We start from the raw sequence: 24,804 nt of genomic DNA, 5'->3' as shown, positions 1-24,804 counted from the left end.
ATCCCTCATCACAACTTGAAAATAAAAGCACTTTTATGGCGCAGTGATCCCGGTATTGTCCTGTTGTCCATCCACTATGAAATATCTCAGCAACGACCGGGTTAATTACCAGGACATTTTTGCAAATATCTCACAATAAATTGCAATAATTTGGGACTTCTTTTAATCTTATTGTCACCGTGAAGTCAGGATTTTCCTTTCCCAAGAGCTATGGGCTGTGATTATGACTTGCGAAGACATTTCCAACATCTTCAGCTGTAATTTGCGGTTCTTCTGATGGACATTGTGCTTGCTATCACAGCAGCCTTTTATCTTTGTTTTTGTTCCAGCTTTCAGAACAGCTGTCCAGCCAAACAAGGCTGCTGGCAATTTTCAGAAGTCTGCATCTTGTAGGTTCTTTTTATTTGGTTAGTAATTTTCACCAGCGTTTTGTCATGGTAACTAAAATGTGTCCACGAGTTGATGGACGGGGGCTGAAAACATGTTTACCACGAAGAAGCTGCGGTCCAATATCCCATCGTGATCATTAATAGATATTTCTACCGTTGCTGTTTTCATCAGTGTAACTAACACTAATTTGGGTAATCTATGATCTCATACAGTCAAACTGGTATAAAAACCCACACACACTCCTCAAACATATGCACGTCATTCATTTTGCTAAGCAACAAGTAGAACATCAACATGGCTTAGCATGCAGCCGGCTGATGCTGGCTTGTATGTCAGCGTAACCCGGACTTGGGAGAAGTGAATGACTTCATCTGAAATGCTGAATGGGTCAGTGCGTGGAGTCTGTCAGTTTCTACTGTTTCACTTCTCCTGCGGACAGAGGACATTGCCACGAGCACATGATGCCACTTCCTTCCCTTCTGAGCTCCAACTTGTTTTGTAACGCGTTGTCGATCCTTTCGGCCGACGATTTTGATGCAGCGTCTCCTGCGTTGCTTGATCAGAAACTGACTCTGGAGACATTTCAGTGGGTGGTTTACCGCTACGGTGCGATAGCTTTCCCCCCCCGTACCTTTTCTGTTTTTCCCCCAGCTTTGTCACCATGTCATCACTGCGGTTTTGTCTGTTCAAAGCCTACCTACACCTTCTCTGAAACGCACAAGTCTCTCGGTAAAGGAAACCACACGGGACTTTGTTGGGTCTTTTTTCTTCTGTCTTTTATTTCCCTCTTTCTTCCTTCCTTTCCTCCCCTGACGCCTCCTCACAGGGATGCAGTCAAAGCCGTTGGCAGATGTGGGTATATAGCTGTGAGGCAGGTGTGCCCTTAGTGTTAGCTGATGAAATATCAGTCTTGCCCTAAGCAGCACCAAGGTCACTTTCTGTTTCACTCAGCTATTTCTTCAGTTTCACGATCTTATCCATGCAAATTCTTAAAATATTTGCTGTTTTGAAGAATTCTCTTAAAGGGATTGGAGGAAAAACAATCTCGGGGTGTTCTGACAATTAAAAGGGATTTAAATCGGTGACAGAAATCAATATTTTCAAGCTTAATCTCAGAGTAAAGTGTTAGTGAGCTCTGGGGTTTTCCCCGAATGTTGGGAAATTAAGTGAAAGTTTCAAAACAAGCTTGTATTCATCATGTAGTCCTCTTTCTATATTACTCTACATTTCGTTTAACAGTGAGGAGTTTGTTACAGTAACTGTAGGAAAAATTCCAGATGATTTTCAGACTAAATGTTGTGCTATATGAATTCATTAACAGGCACCGTACAACAACAACAATCCGTCTATACACAAGCTGCATTTTCATGATGATTTCTCTTCTCAGAGCACAAATAAGTGCTGGAAAATGCTGGAAAAACAGTCGAGTTGACAGTTAAATATTGAAAAAGTGAAAGGTGTTTTGCACAACATAGCAAACCTCGCTGCCATAAAAACTGAAAACCTCAGCTTAAACGATCCCTTTGGAGCTTATTTTGGAGCCTCCTCTGTCCAAGGTGCTGAGATATTTAGAAGTAGGTAAGGATGTGAAATGAATGTGCTCAGCCGGATTCTCCTTCTGCAGCGAAAACGAAGCGCAGGAGTAAAGCCATATACTGTCAGATAATAAACCTCCTTGGCAGGCAGCAGAGGTAGAGACAGTGCCATCGACCTAATAATGCCTTTTCCCGCAGAGCAGGCGATGGCAGTGATTACTCAGTAGAGACCGAGCTGCCTCAGGGCAGGGGGTACGGGGTTATTACCAATTATAGATGAATAATATCTCAACCAGCTTCTGGGGAAAACAATGTATTTTTCCCCTCTGACAGACTAATAAAGGCCAAACTCGCTTAGACAAACCACGTTGCCGTGGTCCGGGGACGCTTGACTGCAGCCAGATGGGGATGAGGGAGGATTTCAGGAAAGAAATGAGGTGAGGTGGGGGCATGTTGTAGCCCAGTTGTTGCACTTTGTGCTCACGATAGTTTCAGTGGGTCAAGGGAAAGTTAACTGCAAGAAGAATGAGCTCGTCCAGTCCAGTCTTCTCTTATTCAGTTTAGGTTCCTCTCTTTCTTAATCACCTCAGACACAGAATAAATCCCAATGAATAAAGAGACAAATGTCTTTTCTTTTTTGTTAAAAAGTACATTTTTAAGTGATTTATTGTCAGTAAATCCAACACTAATAAAGTTATGTTGGCCTTCAAAGCTGGACACGTGTAATTCCTCATGGCCATAGCACTCCATTGTTGTCAAAAAATTATAAAGAAATGGAGGAAAAAAAGAAAAAAAAAACCTCACAAAATGTAGTTCAGTGGAACGTTAAAAAAAAAAATAGCTTCAGAAAAATCCCTGCTCTAGTCTGTGTAGGTGTTATTTACCAGAAACTAGTTTCCATCTGTTTTGGGAAATTACCCTTTAAAATAAAATGAAGTTATATTCAGAGCAAAAAAACATTAGCATATTGGCAGAAAGCCAAATCCACTTCAGAGAACTCCGGACGAATGTTTTCGAACAAAGAAACGCGCCGCGTTCACACGTGTGATTATGAATAAATGAGACTGGCTGTGTTGTGAAGTGGGATCGACTCTGGGGCTGTAATTTAAGGCCTAGAGAATATAAGCCCATTGACTTGTTTTGACTCGGGGAAACACCTGAGCTTCCTTTGTGCCTTTCTCCTCTGCAGACGTATTTACTCTCGGTCTCTCTCTCTCTGTAATTAACATGCATGTAGGATACGCAGTTAAATCGACGGAGTCGTCTGTCAGACGGCTCTAACGTAGAGGAGCAGGAAATCTCACCCTTGGGACCTATCCAGACCGCCTCCGTCTCCTCCTCCTCCTCCTTCCCCCCATCCCAAGCCTCATCTTCTATACATCTCTCCCTCTGTTCTCTCCCGTGTCCTTCCATCTCCTCTACGCCTCCCTCTGCCACCAATCGATTTCTGTACCTTATTTTTCTTTGTGCACCCCCCCCCCCCCCCCCCCTCCCCGCTCTGGTCATTGTTTTTGAACTGCTTTCTTTCCCTCCTTGTGTCCCTTTCCCTCCATCCATCTCTCGTCCTTGGACTCCGGTGGCTTAACGTATCGCAGACATGTGACCACACACACCTCGTAAATCTGGCCGTTCTGCGTTTGTCCGTTTATTTTCTGTAAAATAAACACGCGCGCCTGCGACACTGAGATAATTTCTATCGATTCCATCTGACTTTATCTGGGCTCACTGCCGCCTCACCTGCACAGCTGCCACCATTCCTTCGCCTGTCCCCTTCATTCTCCACCTCCTCTCCTCTTTATCACGAATGGCTCACGTGTGGCTAATTAGTGGAGGTGTTGTTTCTCGTGGCTGGCTGGGTTTTGTTTCTGCTCGGGGAAGTTAAGTTTCCCAAACTGGCGGCGTGTTTGTACTCTCACACGTGGCGTGGCTTGTTGTTGTTGTTGTTGTTGTTGTCGTCTCACATATTTGAGCGTTTTATTGTATGGTGGCGCAGTGCAGAGGGGAGGAGACGGCGGCGAGTCAGACTGATCATGTGACTCAAACAAAGGACCTGTGGCCACACATACACCAAACACGCACACACAGAAATTCGCTTTACTGGGCTTTTTTAGTTGTGCTCACAGGTGTGCTATCGCTTTGCAGACAAAACCATGGCTGAAAAAGGACGAGCGACTTTGTCTTTGTCCCTTTCTTTAGCTCTTGACACACACAGAATCCACAACCAGACAATGCCTCCACAAACCCTTTTCTGCATGGAATCGGCGGCGGCGGCGGCTACTTTTGTTCCAACGCCGTCGATAAACGCCTCTGTGTGGTGGGCGGCTCTATGCAGACGGATCACATGAATGTAGCTGCTCAGCCATGGATGCGTCTCCATTGTTTTTGTATGCATGTGTTCAACACATGCATTACGTCTGTGACGTCAGATGTGTGGATTTATGTGTGTGTGTTTATACTCGGGAGTGGGTGTCATAGTCGCCGCTTGAGAATGGCAGCAAACAAACTGCGGGAGATTCACTTGCCTCCAGCTCCATGGCAGCAACATTGGGGGTATATTATGGGTTTTTAGGTGTTTGTTGGTTGGAGTGTGTACGGACCTGCTTATCTCTTCATTGGAGAGAGACATGGCAAAGCTGTTTTTACCCGATTTTTAAAAACTGACTGTAGCATTTCACTAGACACTAGAGCACAGCTGGAGCGACCATGTGGAGAAATGAACAGTACTGTGCAAATGTCTTGATCCAATTGTCCCAAGCAGCCAGACTTTCTTGTGCTCTCGAGGAATAGTTTTTCTTAGGATATTTGCTCCTTTTTTCACTCATTTTCAGTCCAGTCCTCGTGCCTGACCATTTCAGAGGAATGTCTTTTCTCTTTGTTAAGCCACTTAGCTCTGACCTATGACTCATTCAAGCAGAAAAAAAAGACTAAAGAGATGACACAACCAGTGTTGTGTCCACAAATAACAGACAACTTGGCAAAGGACCCATTTTAAATTGTATCTTTAGACACTTTGTGTAAAGCAGCCTGTCACAAAGACGCATCATTTGTTCCCATTTCTTTAGTTGCATCTATGAAAAACACCAAAGATAACACAGTTTGACAGACAGAAAATGGCATTTTTGCACCAACGAGGAGATTCCCAAAGAGCTATTAGCTGAAAACTTGGTATATCTCAGCATGGTGTGCAGTGTGTCCTTAAAACATTTGAGGAAACTGGACAAGTGGAGGACAAAAGAAGAAGTGTCAGGTCTAAAAATGATCTACAGCAGATGAACAGCATCTGAAAGTGATGTCTTTAAGAAAGAGGAAAAAATCCAATGTTGACAGAATTCCTGAAGACCACTTAAAGAAATGACAGAAAACTTATCGAAGAGGGTTCAGGCTGTGTTGGAGAATAAAGGAGCTCAGACCAAATACTGACTGCTTTTGCCTTACATTCTGTTGTCCCCTTTATGTGTGCACATGTTGCAATAAATCACTGCAACCATTTCCCCATTTTCTTGGCAATTTCTAAACAAATGAGGGGCTGTCCAAGACTGTTCCACGGTACTGCACACGGGCAAAAAAAACCCCCATTAATTCATCACATTTGAGCATCTGGAAGCTGCAAATGTTTCTAATTTTTGTTGAAAAACTTGGCAAAAACAGCTGTGATATCAGACTGATTGACCAGTTGTTTTGCCTTTTATATGCTGGATGATTATTGTATTGGCCCATTTAGATAAATCTTCGCCTTTTCCCAGGTTTCCTAACATTATCGAAAGAAATTGGGGTGATTTCAAGACTTTTTCACAGTGCGATATGTTACAAACCACCTGATAACCACTGTGTGTGTTTGCATGTGGGTGCAGAGTTGATGATACAAACACAATGAATAAATCAAAGCAAGGCACTGTTTTCATCTTCTGACAAGTTCTAGACTATTACACATACACACAAATATATATATATATATATATATATTAAAACAACGACTCCCCATTGTGTGTGTGTGTGTGTTTACAGCTGGTGTCAGAACATCAGCTGGTCATGTGACAGAGGAGACCTGTAGCCCCAGAGCATCCCTCACACACAGGAAAACACACAGCAGGGAGACCTCAGTACATCCCCTAATGACTACATTTGCAGCGTTTAGACTCTCTTCATCTGTGTCTCCTTTCTGTCATTTTAAAAACCCACACTGGTGTCCCAGCAGCGAGACGTCCGTGTGCGACATCCAGATGCTGTTTATGTTCACAGGACAGATCTCCAGCTGTGGAATGGATGAATGTGTGTGTCCGTACCGCCAGCACGAGCTGTTGGAGAGGCTTTGCCAGACTGGCAGACATCAGCCTTCCTCCGTACTGCACCGTTACACCCCCCCCCCCCCCCCCCCACACACACACACACACACACACACACACACACACACACCCCGGAAGCCTAGTAACACAGTCGAGAACGAAGACAAGGTTGTAGATAGGCAGACGAAGGCAACGCAGAGGAAGGCAAAGCGGGTGACTCAGCTAGATAAGGATACGGTATGTAGGGCAACAGGTTAAGACGACATGAATGGCGAGGTGTGTGTGTAGGGTACCACTCTCTGTGCAGCGTGCATGTTGTATGTACACAGCAGCTGGATGCTTGTGGTGTGGAGACGGTGAAGACACTGTATTCAGTTGCCTTCTTGCTGCTCCACTTTTTCATAGCTTAGTGGTGAAATCAGGTCACAAGCATGTACCCCTCCTCTCTGTCCCCCCCCCCCCCCCCCCCCTCCCTCTGTCTGCTCATCCCCTCATTTTCTTTCTACTTCTTCTCTCTAGCCCACATCCCCGCTCTTTCTGCTGGGACTGAGTCAGATTTTGTGTCTGTCTTCTGTCTTCCTGCAGTAAAGCCACAGCATCTGCCCGCATCTCTCTCTCCTCTCTGATCCTTTCCATCCCTTGCCATCCTCCACTCTATCTGGCTTTTTCTCTGCTCTCTATGCACATATCTGTGATCAGATTAGAAGGCATATCATGGGATTAGTGACTCTCACGATATGTATTAAAGTGGAAGAGCTGAGGGACGGATAGAGAGCGCTGATTAGTATTTCATGGTAAAGTGGTGCCCAATCTTACACAGGACTAAATGATGATAAAGAGCATCAAGGGCATCACTGTTATATTCATCAATGAAAGGCCGGGGGGGGGGGGGGGCAGTAAAGGCAGACACACAGAGGGAAAGGAGATAATCGAAGCAGAGAACAAAAACAAACTTGTCTTTATCTGCTGCTGAAGTCTTCCTTGGGAAACGGTTTCTTTGGTGTCGTCGAACTATATAAAAATATAGCATCAGTGATGTGGTTTTGTAGAAATTTGTCTGCCACCTCTTGCTCTTCTTCTCTCCTCGTGGGTTCCCCCCCCCCCCCGTCTCAGTTTCCAGTAATTTTCATCACCCCTCTCCTTTCAGCCTCGCTCTCGTGTTCTGGTTCCGTCTCATTGCTCCCCTGCTTTTTTTTGTCTCGCACCCTGCTTCTCTTTGTTTCTTTCTTTCTGTCTAACTCGCGGTTTCTGTTTCTCTCCTCCAGTCCTTCCAGACAGATGGCAGGTCTCTGGGTCATGGTGAGGTGTCAGGGTGGGGTGATGGCCTACAGGGTGGTGCGTTGTGTTGCTGGAGACATCCAGCCATGGAGCATCTCTGGTCTTCTTCGCTTCAGCTGCACTGTCTTAAACATGTGCTCTCTCTGCCAGACATGCACACACAGTCCAGAGTCCTGGGTCTTCCTGCTGTTTCTCAGCAGCGTATACATGCAGTGGGTGTGTGTTTGTGTGTGTGTGTGTGTTCGCTGACAGAATTGGGTTCTGTATAGAGACGGCCCCCAGAGTGCGGCAGGGAACAGATTGGAGTCTGAGCCTCCTTGTCCTGACTCATTAATCTCCTCTTTAATTCATGGTCTCACCGCCGGCTCAACTCAAGCACGCACACGACTCAGACGTAGACACACACAGCGTTTGCTCCGAGGTCCAAAAGTAGATGAAGGAGTACATACAGGCCACGTCGGTGCTTGGCACAAACACTTGCAAGCGTCTCCACCAAAGGCAGGATTCATGATTGGATTTCCTCTTGTTTTTTTGTTTTTTTCTCTGCTTGGAAACGATCCATCACAGTTCAAACCGGTTCTGCCACTCCCCCCCCCCCCCCCCCCCCCCCACACACACACAATTCCTTAAATGCCAGCATCTTTTGTTGAGTCACAACTGGAAGATAATCTTCCATGCAGGTTGTTCTTTGGACTGCTTTCTGGCTGAGCTGGAGTTTTCTGTTGGACTCGCACAAAAGAAAAGGTTCAAAGTTCTCGTCTCGCCACTTTCTCACAAGCTCCCCGACTCGCACCCTGTACTCTCTTTAAAGCTGCGACAATTGGGTCCTTTTGCGCATGGTGCTGCTGCCTGTCAGCTTTAAAATGTCACGTTCTGTAACTCAGAGCGGCACGTCAGGAAAAATATGTGGAGGGGAACCTCATCCAGAGCTCCATAGGTAACGGAAGAAGAACTTCTCCTACACGAGACGTGCCCATTTTAAGCATCACGATCCAAATGAATGCACTATTCATCAGGGATCAGCAAGTGCAAGATGCATTTTTCATATTGTCCTCTCACAGTTGGTGTATTTTTGTCAATATGGGTTGTTTTTTTTTCTTAGGCAATTAATTCCTTTATGCCTCGCCTTTTGCCTGTTATTTTTTCCCCCCCTCTTGCTCATGAAAAGGCTTAAACTAAGTGTCTGAATTGAATGTTTCACTCCTCAGTGCTCAGCTCCACGATAATTCTTTCCTTTCCTGGTCTTGTGAGTTTTTTGGCTGCCGACCTGATTCCCTTATCCAGTCAAATGCCTTTGCAATTGTGATGAGGATGAAAAAGGAACGGAAAGCCTTGAGGAGGAGCAGGAAGGGATGCAACTCGTGGAGTTGATGAGAACACAGATAAAGAGGGAGGAACAGACCCTCAGATTGTTGGCTTTTCTTCTGAACTGCACACAGATTTGAATACTTAAACTTATGAAGACTTAAACTGATGTCATGCAACCACAACACCAGTAGAATAATAAAAATACTGGTGTTTATAATGAATACAATGATTCTAATCATATGATGCCGATGACATGGCACAGATAAGCATGGCATTTATGAGGTTATGCTGCATTTGAACTATGATGCTGAACCAAATTTAGAGTCAGGAAACTGACATGAGCACTGAGTCAAAAACAGCAGTCCTTGGTTTGTTTCTGTGGGAGAAGCAGAAGGGTGGCCAAGGCAGGCGACTCCAGCAAAAAGGAAAAAAAAGATGTTGACATCATTAGCAATGAGAAGCCAGGTTGGAAGATTAATGAAAACAGGAGTCACTGCGTGTCCTCCAGCAGTATCCAGCTGAATCAGGTGCCTCTACCAGCACACATATCAAAAACTGAGCTCATTTAGAAGCATTTGCGGTTTATTGGATGAGTTTCTGTAAGCTTTGTGCTATCCTCCCCCAGGCTCTGTTAGGTTGGACGAATAGCACCTGTGAATTGCAGCAATCCGGTTTCTCCACAAATGCTGAGGAGTTGTAGCGCTGGTTCGATCCCCAACAGCCGCAGTTCACATGTCAAAGTAGCCTTTACCAGTGTGTTCTTTACTGCTTTGGATAGAAGCATCGGCTAAATGTAAAAATGACCTAAAGTATCACCAAATAGTAAAAAAAAAAAAAAAAAAAAAAAGCTAAAAAAGTACCTTCAATACTAGTGGAAAACCTTAGGTTAAGGAAACATTTTGTGGGGATTTGTAAGGGCGAAGGAAAAGGGACACACTAAACTGTAATGTGGGCTTGCAGTGGTGACGCTGCTGTTCAGAAATTTGACCTTCGACCTGCGTTAAGGATGCACGTGTGGACTTCTGCTGCTCCATTCAAGCTCATTCGGAGAGTCTCCTCTGCGTGCTCCAACACACGATGGGAGTGAACCATTGCCCTCAGCTCGATGATAAGCGGTATCTCGTGCTCCCCAGACAGATCTTTTCGCAACCCCCTGATGTGCTGTCATATGTATTTTACTCAGGAGCGGCCTGCACAGCCACTCTTCCATAAATTCCTCCCTCAGGTTCTCCCATCTCGGCAGAGGACTGTGACTTCTGGGTTCTTGTCGGCATCCTCCTCTGTTAGCTGACTTCGGCTGGATGTTCAACTCTGTGAAGAACTTCTGCTGCCAAGTGTTTTCCCTCACATAATAATGGATTGGGTCTCTCCGAACTATCAGAATATACTATCAGAATATATCAAAACATGTTTTTTTTGTAACCTCGTCCAGAGCTCTGTCACAAGACAATTTCATTAAGGGGTGGAGACTAGTAGGAGGTCTTTAAAGAAGGAAAAGAGTCAATTTCAGTCGAAATCCAGAGCTATCTGAAAGATAAAAGAAAAGAAACAGAATGTGCTATGTGAATAAAGCACACAATACGTTTAAATTTATCATCTTGAATGCAGTTAGTCGTTCAGCCTGACTGGGACACGTTGACGTTCCGTCAGTATTTTCTCTGGAAGTTTATCTGGATCTTGGTTGATGAGCTATATCTCTTCATCTGGCCGAGACACTGTGATTACTCCTGTAGCCCCTCGGTGGGCCGTTTGTCAGAGGGCACAGACCTCGCAACTTCATACTCTGCCCACATGAAGTCATGCAGTTTCTCCGGTCAGTACACTGTGTCATCCCATCCTCCTGTAAACGGCTTTTCATCAGCCTGACGCACACAGCCGTGACTTTAATCAGCAAACAAAAACACACGGAGGGATGTCACACGCTGTTCTCTGGGCACACGGACACTGCTCTGTCTGTGTGTGTGTGTGTGTGTGTGTGTGTGTGTGTGTGTGTGTGTGTGTGTGTGTGTGTGTGTGTGTGTGTGTGTGTGTGTGTGTGTGTGTGTGTGTGTGTGTGTGTGTGTGTGTGTGTGTGTGTGTGTGTGTGTGTGTGTGTGTGTGTGTGTGTGTGTGTGTGTGTGTGTGTGTGTGTGTGTGTGTGTGTGTGTGTGTGTGTGTGTGTGTGTGTGTGTGTGTGTGTGTGTGTGTGTGTGTGTGTGTGTGTGTGTGTGTGTGTGTGTGTGTGTGTGCATAAAACCACGTGTTGTTCGCGTAAACATCCCAAGTGTTGCAATTTACAGGAAGTGTTGCTCAGCTACAGCCAGGACAGATGACACATGAAGTACATGAAAGAGTGCTTGTGATTGTCAGGGACCATCAGAGTCTGGGACACTCGCTTCTTGTGAACTCTCAAACTCTGATCCTGCTTTATTCTTTATTCCTTCCTTAATTTTGTGATGATTTAAAAACTTTGCTTTTCGAGGACTGTCTGCACTCCTTTTGCAGAAAGCTCAAAGACATGGCAGTAGATGCGTTTTTTTGTAAATTGTACGTGATTAAGAAGTTAAGAGACTTGTAGATACTGCCCCACTCAAAAGGAAAGTGAAAGAAGCATTCGTTTCTTTAACTTTCATCCTGGCTGTTCATTGAAAGCCGTACCGGATGCAGGCTTTGTTTACGAGGAAAAAACGGCATTCCCACTCCTTCACACCCACTTCATGACACATGCACAAGGAATTCAAAAATCCTTGTGGATGTGTGTGCAGTAGATTTTTTATTTTTTATTTATTTATTTATTTCAAGGTTTAATTTGAGACCATTTTGTGAATTTAATCACAAACATATGAGGATTTCAGGGGGAAAACTGCTGAACCGTCGATCCTTATCAGCTCAAGTTTAAATCCCAGAACCAAGGAGAAGAATCCAATGATTTTAGAAAAGTTTGGAATACCAAAACGCTCCCTTAACTCGTCACAAAAATGTCACTGTGAAGGATTTATGTGCATCTCTTTCTCTCCATGCCCGCAGAGCGTGACCTCATACGTTGAGTAACTTTCCACTTTGCCTGCCCCGCTCACATGTCTCTTCTCTCTGGATGGGACTGGTTGATCTAGATTTTTTTATTTTTTTTTTGCCAAGTCATTGTTCTTCAGAGAGCGTGTTGCACACATACACACGCCGTTTGATAGCGGGCTCGCGTGAGCAGGCGGAGTCTTTGTCAGCCCTCGGAGCAGGTAGAGAACCCTTTCCGCTGGACTCTTGCCTGCTTGCGAACGACACAGACAGACTCCGCGCTTCAAGCAGTTTCCTGCCGCCGCTTGTGGTCGGTGTGGAACGTCATGTGATCTGTCGGTTGCTGGAAAGCGGCCCTTGACTGTCGAAAGCGAGAGGTCTAGATCAGATGTTGCAGGCAGATACAGAAGCCTGTTTAAATGCAGAACTGCGAGCTCTCTCCTGATATTAAACGGCAATTAGGGCACAACATCTAATCATTTAGTTTTTCAAATTACAGTCGAGCGCCACCAGTTTATTCAAAATGCTTTTATGATACACAGTAACTCCACAAACATGAGGTTCAACTGACAATAAAGATCTTAAAGTGATAAACATTGCATGTTGATTTTTCAGTATCTGGTGCAGAGAAGTCTTTCTTCTTCCTTCTTTCTTTTCGGGGACATTTTAAAGGTCCCAATAGTTCCCTACAGTCTCTCGCTCTGGTGGAAATCTAGCTTTTAACCTTTCTAACATGTGCAATAGATGTTTTTGTTGTGTGCGAGTTATAAAACGTATAAAAGTGAGTTTAGACGGTCTACGTAGACTATTTCGAGGAACCGAATCCAACCAATCCTGAATGCTTGTGGGGTGGGGCTGTAGAGCTCATTAGCAGCATTAGGGAAGGCTGGTGTTGGCTGCCTTACTGAATGAGAAGGAAGAGGTAGAGTCATATCCTGTGGAATTTGAAAGGCATGAGAGTTCATTTCCTGGCAAAAACATAGATACACAGATAGGTTTTTAGATGATTTAAAACTGCCAAAGCCAAGAATCCAATGATTCTGCTTCTTCTTTAGGTAAAAACCCTCAGGAAAACCTGCTCCTCTCGGGATCAAATTTCTTTAAAAAAAAACTATTCTTTTAGGCTGTTTGTGACCAACTCTTTACTACTTGTCAACAGCTTTAAACGCAGTGGCTTTGAGTGCAGTTCCAGCTGTTGATTTACACAAACTTAAAAAGTTCCAGCATCCGTTTAGTTTGTAAAATAGGCTAGACTACACTCTTTTCCACATTTTATCATGAATATCAGGATCTGTGATATTTCTGTTCCAGAATTTCCACTCGGTTGTTCACTTGATATACCTCTTATCAGCCATAACATTAGGACCATTAGGCAAGTTAAGGTGGCTTCTTAACGTTGATGTGTTGGTAGAAGAGCAAAAAACCAGGCAAGCATGAGGATTTGAGCCGCTCTGACATTAGATATATCGTGACGGCTAAACAGCTGTGTCATAACATTTTCACAACTGCAGATCTTGTGCGACGTTCCTGGTCTGCAGTGGTCAGGACCGAACAAAATGATCCAAAAATAAGGAAAAGCAGTGAACAGTGACGGACGCAGGGTCATTCAAAGCTCACTGATGCACGTGGGGAGCCGAGGTTGTCTCGTTTTGACTAATATGAAAGATGCAGTAGCCCAAATTGCTGAAAATGTTGATTCCGATTCAGATAAAAGGGGTCAGAACACAGTGCACCACAGTTTGTTGTGTGTGTGTGGTTGCTCCATATGCTCTCCGAGCCTTGCGCTGTTGGCCTTCATCTTCACAGATCGATTACACATACAACTGTGAATATAAGCACTGTTCTTTTCCAAAGTGTCCCCAGCTTATTGGATTTCAATCCGTCTTCAGGCTCACTTTGCCTAAAAGGGAGAGGACGTGAGGCGTTAATCAGCGTCTGGTGTGTGTGCGTCTGTCATGGTCAGGAGGTTTCGCCATCAAGGGATTTGAGCGTTGCAGCTTGTTATGGTGCAACACTGGAGCAACCAACAAATCCGATGAATGCTGATGAATGGGAAGCTATTGCTAATTATCGCTAAAATGCTCGTTTCTCCACACGTAGTATCGGGCCATTTATCAGCCGCGGATATGGACCAACAGACCCGGACACACGCTAATCGGCTGCTTTCTGGTAGCCGTGGTAACCACCTGCAGAATCTTTTTACCTGTGCCCCCTCTTACGTTTTCACTCTCTTTCTGTCTTTGAATCCAACCTTCTGCTTTCATGAGCTAATCCTTCCCTCATCCTTCTTTTACCCTCCCCAGCTAACGAAGAAAGACAAACTTAAAGACGTAGGAAAAACAGGATGGGGGAAGAAAAAAAAAACGAAAAAAAGCGGAGCCGAGGCCTGAAAGCGCTCTGCAGGCTGCTGCCTAGCACCTGATTTCCTCTGGGAACACAGCAGAGATGAAGGAACGAAAGGCGTGACCGTGTGAAAGGAGAAGGGAGAGAGCAGATAAAGACGGGGTTTACCTGTCAGATGGGACAAGAAGAGATTGAGCATATCAAACCAACAGTGCTGCTCCGACATGTGCATAGTGAATTGACTGGTAATTCTGGAGTCCCACGGGCCTTCAGTTGATGGGGTGCTGAAATTAAAATAAGGCTCTTTCTGATTTCCAGGCTAATAAATTACATTTGTGGAGGGATAGCGGAAAAGTCGTGTTTCGAATTATGTGTGCAGATGCAAAGAAGCAGGAGCGACGGCCGATAGCTCCAGGTGATTTATATTCAAATTTAACAAGTGACCGCGGCAACCTGAGGACGTTTCTGCCAGTGGAAAGGTTGAATAGCAGTGTTTTATTTCTCTCATCTCTGCCAGCGTCTGCACTGGTTAAGCTGTCCGAGATGGCCGATATATGAGAAGTAACAGCTGGTTTATAGAGTCATTTTGTGATGGAGGCAGGTGTGGCCATGATTTTTATGAGTTACTACAAATATTTTTGTGAGCCTTTTCTGAAGGAGTTCCATGAACTCTTGACATGGCAGGGTTTGCAAGCCTGTGGCTCACATTAATGGAAATCTGACCAAACTCATTTATAGGCCACTTTTGTCTTCCTGAGTCTGGTTGTGTCTAATTTTATTTTTGACTTATTGTCAAAAATTCCCACTAAATAGGTCAAACCAACAGTAAATGCATCATACGTCATGTTTTATGTGTATCCAAACCCTAATACATCTTGACATTAACAAAAATGTGGAATATTACCAGAATCCTTCAAGTCATACAATAATATTTATGATGATGATAATAAAAATACATTGGTGCCTTTTTTTAAAAAAACCCAAAAAAACCAAAAGACTCTTACCAAAGCTTAGAAGAACAAACGTGTAATGAGCCCCGTGTTTAACTTTACGAAATTAGTCCAGCAGGGATGTGTTGTGGCAGTTGCAGAGTTTGTGGTGGTCTGAAATTAATGGGAAGGAGTTTGAAGGGATTGTTCCATTGGTGTTAATTATTAGGTTATTGACTGAAGTGTATCCAATACCCCCGATGCTGTGAACTCTGTTAACTGTGTTAATATTCAACAGATTCTACCGCTTCTGACTTCCTCTGTGGGATATCATCGTACGCGTAACCACAGCCGAATTTACTGCACATTTACTGTGATTTTTGTCAGATAATGCCATGGCTGTAAAATCTGAATTTTATCAGAGCAGAGCGACAGTCTGGAAATGCTTCAAGCTGTTGACACAAAGTCTTAATAGGCTGATTTTCTGGCACATTTAGCTATATGACTGAAAAAAACGGACAAATCTGTTAATCAGAGGAGCTTTTTGGGGGGAATTCGGCAGTATTGAAATACACTTTTACTGTATGTGCAAAAAAGGAATAACTATGGTACGTGTGCAGAGTGCCTAGAGCCATTTCAGTCTACTTAAGCATGAACATGCAGGAGTGATTCATACCCCAACCCACAATATCCCGCTTTTAGGGGTTCAGGCTGATTTTGGGGGGGAACGTTTTGATGAGAATTAGAACAAACTCAGTGTGGAATGTTTTTAAAGTTACTCGATATTCAGATGTGGGGGATGAGAGAGGGGAGGACGAAGGGAGTTTGGATGTGTAGAGTAAAGTTTGGTGTCATCAACATAGATGTGAAAGTTAGTTAGGCCCCAACACTGATCCCTGTGGGCTACCATGAGTAACTATTTGTACCTATTTGTGCTATCCATAGAAATGTAGCATCATTAGCATGTTAAATTTAAGTATTCTTTAAGTGTAATTACATAGCTATTGTGTTGTAATTGAGCAAATATAAAACATCTTATGGTAACTGATAATCATCGTAGCTGCTATACTCCATTTTTAGCGTTTTAGGTGTGAACAGTGTAGGATCTCTCCCAGTCGACTATGAGTGAGTGTGTTGTGTTAAATATGAAAACACAGAAAAGGGATGTTAAAGTTTGAGTAGTATGTTAGTGTTTCTTTTATTCTTTCCATCCAATAGCTTAAGCATACGATCAGTCCACCTTATTTCAGAATAGATTTTCTCTTTACTGAAAGCATGTCTTGGCATGTTCGTTTTACAGGTGTCAGTCAGTCATCACAAGGCACAGTTGCGTCCTCTACACCCACATTCTTCACATTTTTCTGGGAGGTTTCACAGGATGGGATAGGCAGTGGACAGACTGCCCCTTCCTTCAGAAAGAATAAAGAAGCAGCAGTAAAACACTGACTCATAGTACATGCTGTAGATATGTGTTATCTCACTACGCCATTATCTACTTAAGTGCCATTTGTTGGTCTCCTGTGGCCACTTTCGGCTGCTTGACTTTTAATGCTGCTCTCAGTTCTTAAGAGCAACTTTGCTGAGGCACTTATTGTAATCCTCATTTACTTTCCCTGAGTTTTACTTGCGTCTATCCGTCCATGTTGTCATCATGAGTTATGGGCTGCATCCGCTGTATCCAGGCCTGTACAAAGTTCAGATGTCGAAGCTAAATATTTACTTTTTCTTTGGCAGCTTCCTCCCATACACGCATCAAAGAGCCTCTTTGATTCCTCACACTTATTAACAAGGTTTTGGTAGAGAGTGTCATGGGGTTAGTTTGCAGGGACACACGGTTTCAGTGAGCAACAGATGAGGAATGAGGAGTGTTGAAGAAGGAATTCTTGCCTTGAGTGAACTTCATGTGAGGGACGAGCATCCCTCCAGCGAGGCCTTAAACCTGCTTCTGTGTTAGATGTGGTTGCATATTTTGAAATTCCACAGATGCCACTGACGGACTGAGATACACACTCGAAACAGTTGAGAATAAAAGCTCCTCTAGAATGTTTTCTCAATGAGATGGGCCATATTTTACAGTAGAAGTGCGCGCATGTTTACTTGGAGCTAAACCATGAATGAATAGAGCTACTGTGAGGAAGAGGCTTGGCTCTTGTAGCCCTTCAGATCCACGGAACAGTGACTGTGTGCTACCACTTTCAGCGTGGCTCAGATTTCTATTTCTAAGCCGAAAAGAAAAGACGGTGAACAGGAGAAGCTTCTGTGATGTCGATCTAGTGTTTGAAACCGAATGACAGCTGATGTAATGACCAAGAGGGCTTTGTGTGCAACCCTGAATCAGCATTCTTCAGTTTTCTTTGTGTGTTTTGTTGCAACATGTTGTGCTCTTGCCAAATGACCAGTTTGATCTAGTTAGGCTTGCCTTCTGTAAAGCCTTTCAACTGGACCTGGCTGACTTTATTGCACATTTCCCTTTGTTAGCTGATCCTGTTTAAACAACAGGAACCAACAATGTGTTTGTCGCAACGCTTTCTGACTCCATTAAACTGTCTGTGGCACTCAGCTTCAGACAGTCTGACAGATCAGTGGGAATTTATTGGTTTCTGTTATTTTTGTTTTTGTGAAAAATACAGACTAAAATCCATCCAGCACCGCCAGCGGTTAGGACAATGTATGGTGGGATTTACTTGAGAATAAAGAAGCCAGTGTTCATTATAACGGTGGTCACTGAATGCAGCACAGGAAGAAAGAAAGAAGAGGCTTCGGTCCCATTTGTGCGTAGTTTGTTGCTGCTGCGATAACGCACGTTTTGGAGCTGCCGTTTTCTGACAATGTGGTGATGATGTCACACCTTAGGACTGAGGTCATCACCGACACAGTCGCCCCCTTATCTCCCATTAGCACACCCACACTCTTCAAATTCTCAGAGATGGCATTGCGTCCTAACGTCTCTGTTATCAAACAGAAGAAACGCTCCTGGACTGAGTCAGGATCGTCCCCGTTATGCCACCTCGCCACCTCTCAGACATTTCCTCTCCGCAGATGTCACCTCCTTCGCCTCTTGGTTTTCTGTCAATCATATGCCTGACAGGTGTTTTTACCCAGAGCGAAGAGTTTCGGTGTCCCCAACCTACAAGCCACGCCATTTCCTCACTGATCCTGTTTGTGTCGTTACTCGTTTGCTTGAGATTTACATCGGAAGAGGTTGATTAAATTCTTGAGAACTTCCTTTGTTTATCTTTTGCAGGGTGTCAGTTTTGCTAGAAGTGATGTCCTCCCACTAAGTTTCCACCAGGGTCACAATCCAATATCTTTGCATTGCCTTTGTTTTTGTAACTATTCTCGTTTAAAGCGATGATGTCAGGTCGGTCTGCTGTGCTGTGTTTACCACAATTTACGGCGATTGTCTGCTGAAATAATCAATTATTCAGCATGGAGCTTTATGCCTACAACCACACTCTTAATCAATGTATGGTGATCTCACATTTTTCATGCTGTAATTGGTCGCACTGATGGACTGTCCTCAGGCTCCTCTCATCTCTCATAGTCTGGAGAAACTAGAAATGCATTCAAATTTTTTAAGAGGCCATCATTATCGCAACGGAAGAAACGTATATTCCTTTAACGTGTCTGTGCCGCGGCTATAGGACTTCCATCCATTCAGCCACGAACACGTGCACCATGGCCTCCGTGCACGTGTTTAGAGGGAACCTCAGATTTTAATAGGTAATACCCTGGTATCCTGGGAACATCCCCACATGTTCTATAACAAGGGTCGCGTCAGTGTTGGACTCAGATGCTTCAGTATCAGTAGAAACTCTTGGAAAAATAACTTTTACCTCCTATTTGTCACCACCCTTTACTTTCAGGAAGTCTTTTCTTTTCATCTGATCACCTTTCATAGAGTTTCCTGTATCAGCCACCCCTCCTATTTCTGATTAAAAATGACCCTCTGCTGAGTTCACTTCTGACTAAGAATCTAAGTCATGCTCACATTTGTTTTACAAATGTTTGCTGAGATGAGGCTTCAACGCTGTCGTGGCGAGGACGAGCTTCAGGAGTGAGTCAGTGGGGCTGCGTCCATCTCAGCTGATCAGATGTCGTGTTTGTGTATGGGTTCGGAGCCTTATTGGCGCCTCCCAGTGGCCCTGAGAAGGAAACTGCGTACTCGAGCTGCTCATTTCCAGGAAATGATTTCAGTGGGCGGCAGTGTGGGCTTGGCAAATTGAGGACAACTGTGGGAAAGAATGTCAACAACAGCAGTGGTTGTGGAGGGATAGGCTGCAGCCCTGATGGGAGGCTGGAAAAGCATGGGGAGAGTGGGGAAATTTGTCTTTAATCAAGGAGATCTTGTTGTTACAGTGCAGCCAGCATCGATGCAGGTGGCTTTTTAGTTTTTTTTCTTTTTCTCTTCCTCCTCTCTGGTGTTGAATTACCTGTATGATTACTGCAGTGGATGGAAATTTCCACATATGTCGGTGTGGGTTGTGACAATCATACAGATAACCAGATGTGGATGCCTCAGCAGCAGCCCGTTTGCAGACCTTTACAAAAGGGAATCTACCTGACTTACTAAGCTGCCTTTTTTTCGTTTTATTGTTGAATGGAGAGTTTTTGGTTTTTTTTTGGGGAGCGCTGCATGATTGTTGGTTTTTGTCACGTTTGAAATCACCTCACGTGTGCTGTCAGATTCTCCGGGGCTAACCCTTTGCTCTCCGTTTCTCCTCAGGAACGCTTCGCCGAGATCTTCGGGCAGGATGCGGCGGCCGAAAGCAGGAGGTCTCAGGAGAGTTTCAAGAAGTGGCTGCTGGTGGGGATGACCGTGGTAACCGGGGTTGTGGTGGGTTCGCTCTTCGCCCAGAAACGCCTGTGAGAGGACGACCGTCCTTTCTGTCTTCTCGCGTCTCCCCTTCCCAGCCGCCTCCCCCCACTAGTCTCAACATTAAAATGAAGGTCCTGTTCGTCTCAACAGAACTGCAGAATATGTTTACTTACCCTTCGTCGCGCATCCCACAGCAGACTGAGAATCCTTAAAAGTGGTTGAACTTTTGCGAAAAAGACAGCGAAAGAGTTTTAGTATTCTTGTGTTCACTTATTCCACCACAATACAAACATGTGGTTATACGACACAGGCTTGTTATTTCCTTATTCCTTCCTTATTTCCCCCACTGTCCACTTGTTTCTCCATTATTTCCCTGTGCTATTATTAAAGATCTCATTTTCTTTCTCATTCCTGAATGTTTGTATGTATTAGTTTTAACAAATTTTCTTGTTTCTTAATCTTAAAGCGGATGGCAACTGATTCTAGATTTACAGTTAATCCAGACCTGTCCGATCAAGAGTCAGTGTGTTGTGGAGAGTGTTGAAGCTTGTTTTGTTGCCCGTCCCCACAGACCGCTCTGCAACAGCTTCGTATGTGCCATATGGGGCGTGGAAGCAGGGGAGGATGTAGCACCTGCCCCTGATCACCTTCTGTAGTGTCCGTTCCCCGCCAGCCCCCCCGATCACCAACACTGAGATCATAATCCATCTCTCCATACCCTGTTTCTGTCGCGCACTCTCCTTCCTGCTCATTGCTTTTATACGAATGATAGAATCAGCTGACTTATGCAGATTTTAGTTCACAGAAAGGTTGGACTCTTGACCTAAATGAACAAAGTCCCCCGCTTGGTTGTGTTTGTTGGTGCGTTTGATTTTTGTATTTCTGAAACATTAAAATCTCACTTCTCCCTCTAAACTGTGCTTTATGATCATGCTTTGCATCAAGTTGTTCTCGCTGCTGTTTGGTCCGCCTGCTGCCAGACTGCCAGACCGCCGTGTCTGGCAGGCTCCCAGAATCGGTTAAACCGAGGCTCATATAAGCTGTGGCTCACACCTTCCATGCTCACCATGCAGTAGCTGAAGACTGCAGCAAACACTGTAGCAACACACGCATAAAGCAACGCTGTTCGCAGCCACACTCGTACACTATATGCTGATTGTCCTGGGTAGAATACGCAGATGTAAATCTGTCATTATTTAGATTTTACTGGCTTTATAAAGAAAGAAATGTCATTATGATACAACAGTGAAGCACTTGTAAGCAGATATAGGGACATTTTTAGGTACTGGTGACAAGTCGCGCTTTTGACTCGACGTCTGACAGTTTGACACAATTTATCTTCCAGTTGCACTCATGCAATCATTGTCAGGATGTCTGATTTACTCTTGAGCTTGAATTTTCATTGCTGGTCTCAGAAATGGCCAATTCTTCACCAAAAGCCCGCTTGCCGGATTTATTCCAAGGTTTCTTGTGTGTCCCGTGACCTTCATTCAGACAGATTTTATTTATTTGCAATGAAGGAATCTGTGAGGAAACTACAGTACTGTGCAGAAGTCTTGAGCCACCCCTCATTCCTTTATATATAGCCAGGAAACCTGGAAATAGGTGAAGAGATTTACTGAAATGTGCAAACTTAAATGGAAATATAGGATATAAGACAAGAGTTTGTACAGTTGCTCTGAGCTCCTTTATTCTCCAACACAGCCTGAACCCTCTTAGACAAGCTTTCTGTCATAGTCCTCAGGAATAGTTCTCCAGGCTTCTTGAAGGACATCCCAAAGCTCTTCTTTGGATGTTGGCTGCCTTTTGTTCTGTTCTCTGTCAGATGATCCCACACTGCTTCAATAATGTTGAGGTCTGGGCTCTGGGGAGGATTCATCCCTCCATAAGACCTGTTGCCACTGATTTTCAGTCCACTTCTTGTGTCATTTGGCATAGCTCAGCCTTTTCTCCCCGTTTCCCTTCCTTAAGAATGGCTTCTAGAAAGCCACCCTTCCATGGAGACCATTTCTGATGAGGCTTGGGCCAACAGTAGATGGATCAGCTGAAGGTCCAGATGCATCTCTCAGGTCCTGTGTCAGGTCTTTGCTGGATTTTTTCCTCTTTCTTAAGGACATCACTTTCAGATACTGTTACATGAATACATCTACTGTAGATATTTTTTAGGCCTGACATTTGTCCAGTTTCCTTATATTTTTCAAGGACACACAGCACACCATGCTGAGAAATGCACCTACTAGCTCTTTGGGAATCACCTTGATGGTTCAGAAATATTATTTTCTGTCTGTCAAACTGTGTTATCTTTGGTGTTTTTCATAAACTAAAGAAATGGGAGCAAATGATGTGTCTTTGCAACAAAGAGCCTAAAGATACAATTTAAAATAAGTTCATCTGAAAATGGTCAGGTACAAGAACTGGACAGAAAATGAGCGAAAAAGCAGCCATTGTCCAAAGAAAAACTCTGAAAGACCTTCAGAAAGCCTGGAGAACTATTGCTCAAGATCACTTTAAAAGATTACAGGAAAATCTGGCTGCTTGGAAGGAAACAGAAAGAAATGAGGGCTGGATCAAGACTTTTTTTTTTTTTTATATAAGCTAATTATCCCCTTCTCCCGTTAAGATTTGTACCTTCTTGTAAACGACTTCAGAAAATGATTACCCCCACGTCTGTTTACAAATACTTTATCATGGCAGTTTGTTTGTACAGCTTAGGGTTTGCGTGTTTAATTGTGGATCATCCGAACAGTTCCAGCAGTCAACCAGTTCCACTTTCTCAAATGTGAGGATTTGCAGTGCAAACAGCCATTAGCTGTGAGCATAATTGCTCATAGAAAAAGTTCAGCTTGGGTTTTGGGGGGGGGGGGGGGGGGGGGGGTTGAAACAAAGTGCCACAGTATTTTCTGTGATTATTTTTGCAATAACGTCCCAATCGTGTGCTGCAGTTTTAAACTGGACATTTCTGCTGTTTCTTTTTACCCGCCATGTCTCTTTTCTTTTTTTCAGCCATTATTCAAAGCTGTCATTTATCAGCGACACACTTCATGCTTGGTGTCGTCATCGCCACACAGAGCATCACAACCTTTGGAAGATTTATGTAGCAAACTGGCAAAGCAGCTGTCTTTCAGGAGACAAAGCGGTTCTGCATCAGATGTCCTTTTTGTTTCGGTAAATTTGATTTATTTTTTTCTTTTTTCTTCTTAATCTGTCGTGTTGTGTTTGTTTGCAATCTTAAGCAAATCAGCAGCTGTCGGTGGCCGCCGCAGCACTGTGAAACGAGGCAACTAAACTTTCAGATCTCATCTCACACACTCACTTCAAGTTATCCACGCATCCCCTTCACAGTCCACCATCCCCTCAGGCCCCTCTTCTCCTTCTCCGCCGTCCCCTGGCACATCGACTCTGTCAAATCTCCAGCCGTTTCTCCTCCTTCATCAGCTCCTCCTTTTTCTCCTGCAGTCCCCCGGCTGTCACCGCGCCTAGTCACGTGTGTCAGTCACAGCTGGTCCACCTGCTGCCTCACACAGACACACCTCAGCTCGCACACGCGCCGGTAACACACACGCCTGCCAAACAGACGCAATCCCCAGGAGACGGAGGGGGAAGGAGACCTCGTCTTTGTTTCTAAACACCTATCCATCTTTAATTCAAAGCTCGAGTCTTGAGCGCTTGTCTGGTGTTTAACACGCCAGCAACAGCCAGCTCCGTGCATCTACCAGGATCGCTTCAGACTTGCTCTCCTTCCAACTCAACGTCCTGATGTGTTAACGCAGCACAACAAAGGCAGGCGCTGTTTTCTCATCAAAGCAGAGACTCCGGCCGCGTGGAGCCACGTTAAAGAAATAAAGACTAGCATTTATCTGTGAAACATCACAACATTCTCAGCGGGAAGGCCTCCGTCTTCATAGCAGGTCTCGTTTCTCTCCATTCACTGACGGTCAGACTAAAAAACTGGAGTGAATATTGATACCTGAAACGTTTGTGTCTTGAGCATCGTTTTATTTGCCAAGGTCTGCTCTCATACATTCCAGTACAGTATATATATCTATTTTTCTAGTGTATGCCCCATTAAGAAGCTGCTCACAACCTTTTCTCTGCTGTCTGGGCCCACACTTAAACGACTTCTATTACTACACTTTTTGTGTGTGTTTGTATGAGTGTGTGTGTGTGTGTGTGTGTGTGAGAGAGAGTCTCTGTCTGGCAACATGTTCTTGGAGGAGGCACAAATGAAGGAAGAGTGACAGCATTGGCACGTCCCTATATATATGCTTGTTATTTAAACTGATTAGAATAGTACATTAGCTTAGTGACATATTTAAAGAAAACAGAACTGATGGCTTCTAAACTTAATTTATATTTGGTGTAAAAAGCATAACTGTGCCCCTTCAAATGGCCTTAAACTCCATCTTTGCATTGATGTACATTGTCAATTGTGGGTTTTTTCTTTTTCTTTTTTTATGATTGTTTGACTGCTGCAAGATCAGAAAATGCAAACAAAAGGGAGAGGATATTTTCAAAAAGAAGAAGAAAAAAAAAAAAAAAAAGAAGAAAGTTGGTGTCTGGTCCTTTTTTGTTGAGTGCAAAATTAAAGATCGCAACCATGTCCAATGGTCTCTTTGTATGTCTTTAGAATGCCATTGTAAAATTTTAAATGACGCTGTACCCAATAAAGCTCAGTGCTGGGGGATGTTCCGAGTCTGTTTTTCTTTTCTTTGCTGACGTTTTGGAATATTCTGTATATTACCAGAAGACCTAAATGACAGCTCAGTCAGTAACAGGAACTCAGAGGTGAGTATAAATACATTTTTTTTAAAAAAAGGTCAACCATGATGTAATGAGGATATTTAGATTAAAATCTAATGCCAGTCTAAGCCCCAGGCAGTGTTACAAAGTCATTCACCTCTGTTGGAATGGCACAATCATGGTTTGAA

The 24,804-nt window shown here is 44.0% G+C and overlaps 1 protein-coding gene across 1 annotated transcript in view; it reads left to right on the top strand.

Annotated features, from left to right (window-relative positions):
- bcl2l1 (BCL2 like 1) overlaps positions 1–24,559 on the top strand; it is a 30,344-nt gene extending 5,785 nt beyond the window's left edge. Inside the window, exon 3 of the mRNA XM_072366648.1 lies at positions 19,784–24,559. Coding sequence (XP_072222749.1) covers positions 19,784–19,927 — 144 coding nt within the window. The 3' untranslated portion in view covers positions 19,928–24,559. The remainder of the gene's footprint in view (positions 1–19,783) is intronic.
- Positions 24,560–24,804: the final 245 nt, after the last annotated feature.

Source organism: Leuresthes tenuis, unplaced genomic scaffold, assembly GCF_036924035.1.
Source record: "Leuresthes tenuis unplaced genomic scaffold, fLeuTen1.0.hap1 SCAF_16, whole genome shotgun sequence".
Taxonomy (NCBI): domain Eukaryota; kingdom Metazoa; phylum Chordata; class Actinopteri; order Atheriniformes; family Atherinopsidae; genus Leuresthes; species Leuresthes tenuis.
The sequence above is the reverse complement of the archived record's forward strand: the minus strand, read 5'-3'. Positions and strand labels throughout refer to the sequence as shown.